Source organism: Bos indicus, chromosome 7 (genome assembly GCF_029378745.1).
Source record: "Bos indicus isolate NIAB-ARS_2022 breed Sahiwal x Tharparkar chromosome 7, NIAB-ARS_B.indTharparkar_mat_pri_1.0, whole genome shotgun sequence".
Taxonomy (NCBI): domain Eukaryota; kingdom Metazoa; phylum Chordata; class Mammalia; order Artiodactyla; family Bovidae; genus Bos; species Bos indicus.
In genome coordinates this window covers 46721773-46728059 of record NC_091766.1, presented here as the reverse complement: position 1 = coordinate 46728059, position 6287 = coordinate 46721773, and the positions used below count along the sequence as shown (strand labels likewise).

Here is a 6287-nt window from a genome sequence, read left to right as displayed (position 1 = left end):
CCATGGCGATAAGACCTCCCCATCTGCTGCCCCAGTTTCCCACGTGCACAGTACAGCAGATCGATGAATAAACTCCAAGGTTTCTGCCAACACTGAACTCTAGGCTTATGAGACTCAGAGCCCCTGGCCCCCCATCAGCCAGGTTTCCCTCCCTCTCACCCCAGTGTCTAGCACAGTGCTTGGCCCAGAACAGGCAAGCAATATGGTATATGGGTTGCCTCAGTCTCTACGCTTTGGCAACTTTAGCATTTAACTTGGTGCTTTATTTAGCAAACCACAGACATCACACTTGACCAATTCAAGCAAAAGAGCCCTACTGTGAAAAGGTCTGCAATGAGGTTTCTCATACAATCAATGGGAAGACTGGAGAACCAGGCTTGGAAAATGGGGGTGGGGTGACAGGTGCAGAACCATAGCTAAAAAGGTTCAGGGACAAGCTAGGTCAGAACACCCACTGGTTCCTGGCCATCTCTGCCACCACTGGCCACTGCTCTTCCAAGCTGCTGCTACAATACAGGTGTACTCTGAACTGTCACCAGCTCAGAGCCTAAGTTCCAAGTGGGGCATGCAATTAGCCCAGTTAAGTCACATAAAATAAGCCTCCAGGATAAGCAGGTGAGTGAGCCTTGAACACTGGTTTGGTGCGTGCATGTGTGCTCAGTCGTGTCCAACTCTTTGCGACCCCACAGACTGTAGCCCGCCAGGATCCTCTGTCCATGGGATTTCCCAGGCAAGAATACTGAGGCGGGTTGTCATGTCGTAACCCAGGGATTGAACCTGTGTCTCCTGCATTGGCAGGTGGATTCTTTATCACTGAGCCACCTGAGAAGCCACCAATGCACATTAAGTCACATGGTCCCACCCTAATTGCCAGGAAGAGAGGTGCTCATGCATTCAAATTCCTCAATAGGAAGGATCTTCAGGTGCAAGGCAGTCAAGAAATGCCAACGGCCACTCTAATTATTCTGTCCCATTTACCAGATTCTCTCTTCTAGGAATTTGAAAAAGAAACTGTAGTATGTTGAATAATGGCTCTCCAAAAGATTGAGGGCAGGAGGAGAAGGGGGCAACAGCGGATGAGATGATTGGATGGCCTCACCGACTCAGTGGACGTCAGTTTGAACAAATTCTGGGAGCTAGTGAAGGACAGGGAAGCCTGGTGTGCTGCAGTCCATGGGGTCACAAAGGATCGGATACAACTTAGCAACTGAACAACAACAAAAGATATGTCAGCCTAGAACCTAAGAATGTGAACCTATTTGGAATAAAGGTCTTTGCAGCTGGAATTAAGGTAAAGATTTCAAGGAGAAATCATCCTGGATAGAGATATGACCTTAGATAGAAAACACAGAAGGATAGGACAAAACGCATAACCTGAAGTGGTGCAAACAGAAGCCAAGAAATGCCAAGGGTTGCCAGGAGTCACCCAAAGCTCTGAGTGATTCTCCCTCGGGGCCGCAAAACAAGCCAACCCAGCTGATGCCTTAATTTCAGACTTCGGGGCGCCTAAGCTGTGAGAGAATAAACCTCTGTTGTTCTAAAAGCCCCTGCTGCTAAGTCACTTCAGTCGTGTCCGACTCTGTGCGACCCCAGAGATGACAGCCCACCAGGCTCCCCCGTCCCTGGGATTCTCCAGGCAAGAACACTGGAGTGGGTTGCCATTTCCTTCTCCACTCTAAAAGCCCCTAGTCTCAAGGAAATAATTACAGCAGTCTCAAGGAAATACAGGGGCCTAGAGGTGTCATCAGGATGGTGCTGAAGCCATGTGGAAGCCTCCCTGACTGGGAATCTGAGGGGGCCTCAGAGGCTGGAAACACCCTTCCAGAAGTTATAGCACAAAGAAGGGTGAAGGTGGGAGGTCCGGGAGGCAGCGAGGGCTCCTTGGAGGCAAGGGGATCCGCATGCGTCTGTTACTCTGAGTCTTCAGACAGTGTTGGGGAGGTGGTGTGGAGGGTAGTTGGGGGATTGGGAGGACGGGGGCGGGGGCCAAGACGCCACCCAACTTGGGAAAACCATCCATTCCTTTACTTTTCTCATTGCTCCCCCACGAGCGCGCCCCATACTGCCCTGGGTGAAGGTCAATAGAGTCATTCTCCGGTTCACCAACCTGGACAGATCAGAGGTGCCTATCTCTGCCCTCTGCCCTTTGAGCCACACTCAGGCACTCTCTGGTTTTCTTAAACAGGGTTTTGCCTGGGTTCCTAGGGCGCCTGTATTTCGAAACCATTCTTTGGGCGCCGCTCGGTTACAAAACCGCTCTACCAAGTGTTCCAAGAACATCATCTCACATCATCCTTCACAGAGTACGCTCGTGCCCCATTTTACAGATGGGGAAAGTGAAGCTAAATCACTAGCCCGAAGAAGTCACTCTGCAGCCTGAAAGGGAGCGAACGCAGGGTCCCAGCTGGCTCCAGATTTCTGCAACTCGTGCGCCGCCCACACTTTCCGGCCAGCGCCCCACTTCCCCAGCCCACCCCAGCGAGGGGCGCCTGGCCAGCCCCTGGAGGAGCGTGCCTCGGCTGCTAATCGCCCGCTGCCCCCGCCTCCGTTTCACTGCCCGGAGCCGCCCAGTCCAGCTTAGCCCGGAGACAGCTTCGGGGCCGCACGGCGCAGCCGATTGGCCCGCGGTAATTACGGGCACGCTCCGGGAGGGGGGAGGGGCGGGGTGGCCCCCTGCGAGCATAAATTATGCAAATACCCGGGCGCCGCACGGGGCTGACCTGCCGCCAAGCTCCATTCAAGGGGGCTGCCTCGGGGGCGGAGGTGGCTAGGGAGGGGGGGGCGCCCATTGTTGCACCGAGTACTTAAGGGGTCCTGAGGCCAGTCGTGTGCCACACTCGGTACTCACACGAGCTGATCTGATCGCCGGCGAGATCACTCGGGAGACAGGCAGGAGCGTGGCCCCTGCAGGCGAGGCGAGGAGTTGAGGCCAAGTTTCCGGTGCGCCCTGAGCCCTTCCAGCCCTTGGCGCCCGCAGCCAGCACAGAGTAGACCCGGGCCGTTCCGAACGTAAGTGCGTCCCGGCGGCCTTGCCCTTAGCCCAGACTCCTGCCCTCTAAGCGCCCTCTTAACTGTCCATCGGTCCTGCACAACGCCACGATGCCAGCCACTCTAGAGACCTGCCTTTCGGACCTCGACTGCGCTAGCAGCAGCAGCAGCAGCAGCACTAGCGACCTGTCCGGCTTCCTCACCGACGAGGAGGACTGTGCCAGGCTCCAACAGCCCGCGTCCGCCACGGGGCCGCCCGTGACGGTCCGCAGGGGCGCACCCGGGATTCCCGGGGCGCCCGACACTCCTCGCGCGCCGGACGATGAGCAGGAGCGGCGGCGGCGCAGGGGCCGCGCACGGGTGCGCTCCGAGGCGCTGCTGCACTCGCTGCGCAGGAGCCGACGCGTCAAGGCCAACGACCGCGAGCGAAACCGTATGCACAACTTGAACGCGGCGCTGGATGCGCTGCGCAGCGTGCTGCCCTCCTTCCCCGACGACACCAAGCTCACCAAGATTGAGACGCTGCGCTTCGCCTACAACTACATCTGGGCTCTGGCGGAGACTCTGCGCCTGGCGGACCAGGGGCTGCCCGGGGGCGGTACCCGCGAGCGCCTCCTGCCGCCACAGTGCGCACCCTGCCTCCCCGGGCCCCCGAGTCCCGCCAGCGACGCGGAGTCCTGGGCCTCCGGTGCCGCCGCCTCCCCCTGCGCCGCTGCCGCCTCGCCACTCTCTGACCCCAGTAGCCCCGTCGCATCCGAAGACTTCACCTATGGCCCCGGCGACCCTCTTTTCTCCTTCCCCGGCCTGCCCAAAGACTTGCTCCACACGACGCCCCGTTTCATCCCTTACCACTAGGGCCCCTTTTGAATACCGTTACCTTCCCCCTCCCCCAGGAGACGGACAGTAGATGGGGACCCAGCTGCGGTCTCCGGCCGCCCAGTCCAGGCAGACCGAGGAAACGGGAGCTTTAAATGGGTAGGGGATACCTGAGCCGCTTGTTAGGTCGCTGCACCCTCGCAGCGCTGCCCCTTGGTCTGTTTCTCCAGCCCTCAGCCCCAGGGCCCCTCCCGCCCGCCCCTAGACGGCCTTTCCTTTTGCACTTTCTGTACTCCACAAAACCTCCTTTGTGGCTGGCTCAGAGCTGACCCCAGCCACCACTTCAGTGTGATTTAGAAAAGGGACACATCAGTCCCTGAAGACGAGGTGAAAAGTCAATTTTACAATTTGTAGAACTCTAATGAAGAAAAACGAGCATGAAAATTCGGTTTGAGCCGGCTGACAATACAATGAAAAGGCTTAAAAAGGAGAGACAAGGAGTAGGCTTCATGCATTATGGATCCCGACCCCCACCACTGCAGGCTCGCTCTAGGAAGAACCCGAGACTCTTGCGTAGCTATTCAGGCACTGGGCTGGAGAGTACTTTAATTTATTCAAGATGCTTCATTCATATGAAAATGTATTTTTGTGCATAAAGAGTTTATTCTATTATTATGAGATATCAAAGTTTACATTTTTGTACTGCAGATGTTTCGTGTAAATAAAAGCTAAATAAAAAAGGTAATAAGTCACCAAGTTTCTTGCCTGTGGTTGGTGTCTCTGGGGCTTTTCTTCCCTTCCCCTGGCTGCTCCACCACTAAAGTGAAACACTATCCCCACCCAACTTCCAAAGTCCAGTCCTTTTTCGAAACAATTAAAAATAAAATGCACCTGATTGCCACCAAAAAAAAAAAAAAAAAAGGATAAAGTGAGAGTAGGGCATCTGAGATCCATCATTTCCTTTCACTTTGTAAACACAAGGGAGATCTTTCAGGCTCCCCATAAGCCAATTAAGACTTTTTAGTGGAGAATTAGCCCCGGATATGCAGCTACCTGTAGAGGTAGGGGCGGTGGGAGAGTCTTTCTTTTGAGGAGCTCCACATCAGCTGGCTCTGTGTTTCAAAGAAAGGGGATTAAAAAGATCAATACGGTGTGACCACTGGCTAGGAAGTCCCAGTGACAGGTGGGCCCAGGCTGGGCAAGCAGAAGGGTCCACTCTTATAACAGCCTATTTAGAGGGGGAAATTGATTTGTAAACAATGCCTCCAAATTGTTGTTCATTGAGGCTGGGATCACTCTGGCTGGGAGGTGTGGGATGAATTATGCTGGTGTGGTGTCCCTGGATGGGTGTGCAGCTGCCTAAAATTGTGAGAGTGTCTGCACCACACACGCACACACGCACACTGTGCCCACAGTGTCCACAGAGGGGAGCATGCAGCGGACTCAGGCCTGGCTTGCTTGGCTAGCCAGGGGCAACAGCCAAAGCTTTCATTTGCTGCCAGAGAAATCAGCCATCCAAACTCAGTGGGGATTTTTCTGGCTGCGGTGTGTTCGTCCGTTGTCTAACAATTAGCTGACAGCCCTGGCCAATAGCGGCTTTTGTTTTAAATCTCAGAATGTGGATGATTACAAAGATGGTCCCTAAAATGTAGTTGCTGCCTATTCCCCCAGCTCATAAGTTACCCCACTTAATATTAAGACCATTTTTTTTTTCATTGAATTGCCCCTTTTCATGAATATAATTATGTACAAAGAGGTGGTAGAAATGGGTTTGGGAAAATAGTATTCTATAGCATGAGAGAAATCTTATCTGTTTAGGGCGTGAATAGAAGCAGAGTCTAGAAGTAAGACTACTAATAGCATTTTCCCCTTGTGGGAATGTCACCCTACTCACGCAGGTCCTGATGAGTTAGACCTACAGAGTCAGATGCTGGGTCCCCGGCAGTCATTGCTAAGTCCATCTATGTACTTCAGATAAAAAGGCTTCTTTTTGGAAGGTTCTGGAAAGTTGGATGCTTCCTCTCTCTGACTGCCCTCAGAACAGAGACAAAGAGTCTTCCAAGAAAAGCTTTGGAAGTTGTGAGAGCTTGGAAGAGAGTGGCTTCTGCTAAAAGCTCCCAGGAAAAAGTTGCATCTCCTGAATAACCCTGCCCAGGTCCCCGCTCTATTGTCTGTCTCAGAATTAATTCACTCTACCAGCTTTGCATTTTCCTATAGCAAAAAACACAAATGGTCTGCGTCAGATTTTCTGCTCTCCCGTGCATAGGATGTGTGGAAGTGCTTCTCTCCAGCTTTCTGAGGGGCTCAGGCCGGGTCTGCAAGAAGGCAGGTCCCCTACAGAGACTGCTCAGCATGGTGTTGGTGCAAGTGTCTGGGCTAGAGGAAGATTCTGCATTCTGTCTGATGTATATTATCATTGTCCCAAAGTCTTGAGAAAACCACCAGCAGACAAACATCCCACACATCCCAGGCATCCTGGAGCC

The 6287-nt window shown here is 53.6% G+C and overlaps 1 protein-coding gene across 1 annotated transcript; it reads left to right on the top strand.

Annotated features, from left to right (window-relative positions):
- Window positions 1-2993: 2993 nt before the first annotated feature.
- NEUROG1 (neurogenin 1) lies at window positions 2994-3910 on the top strand. Its single transcript, XM_019963647.2, has one exon. The coding sequence runs from the start codon at window positions 3100-3102 to the stop codon at window positions 3841-3843; it is 744 nt and encodes a 247-aa protein (XP_019819206.2). The 5' UTR covers window positions 2994-3099; the 3' UTR covers window positions 3844-3910.
- Window positions 3911-6287: the final 2377 nt, after the last annotated feature.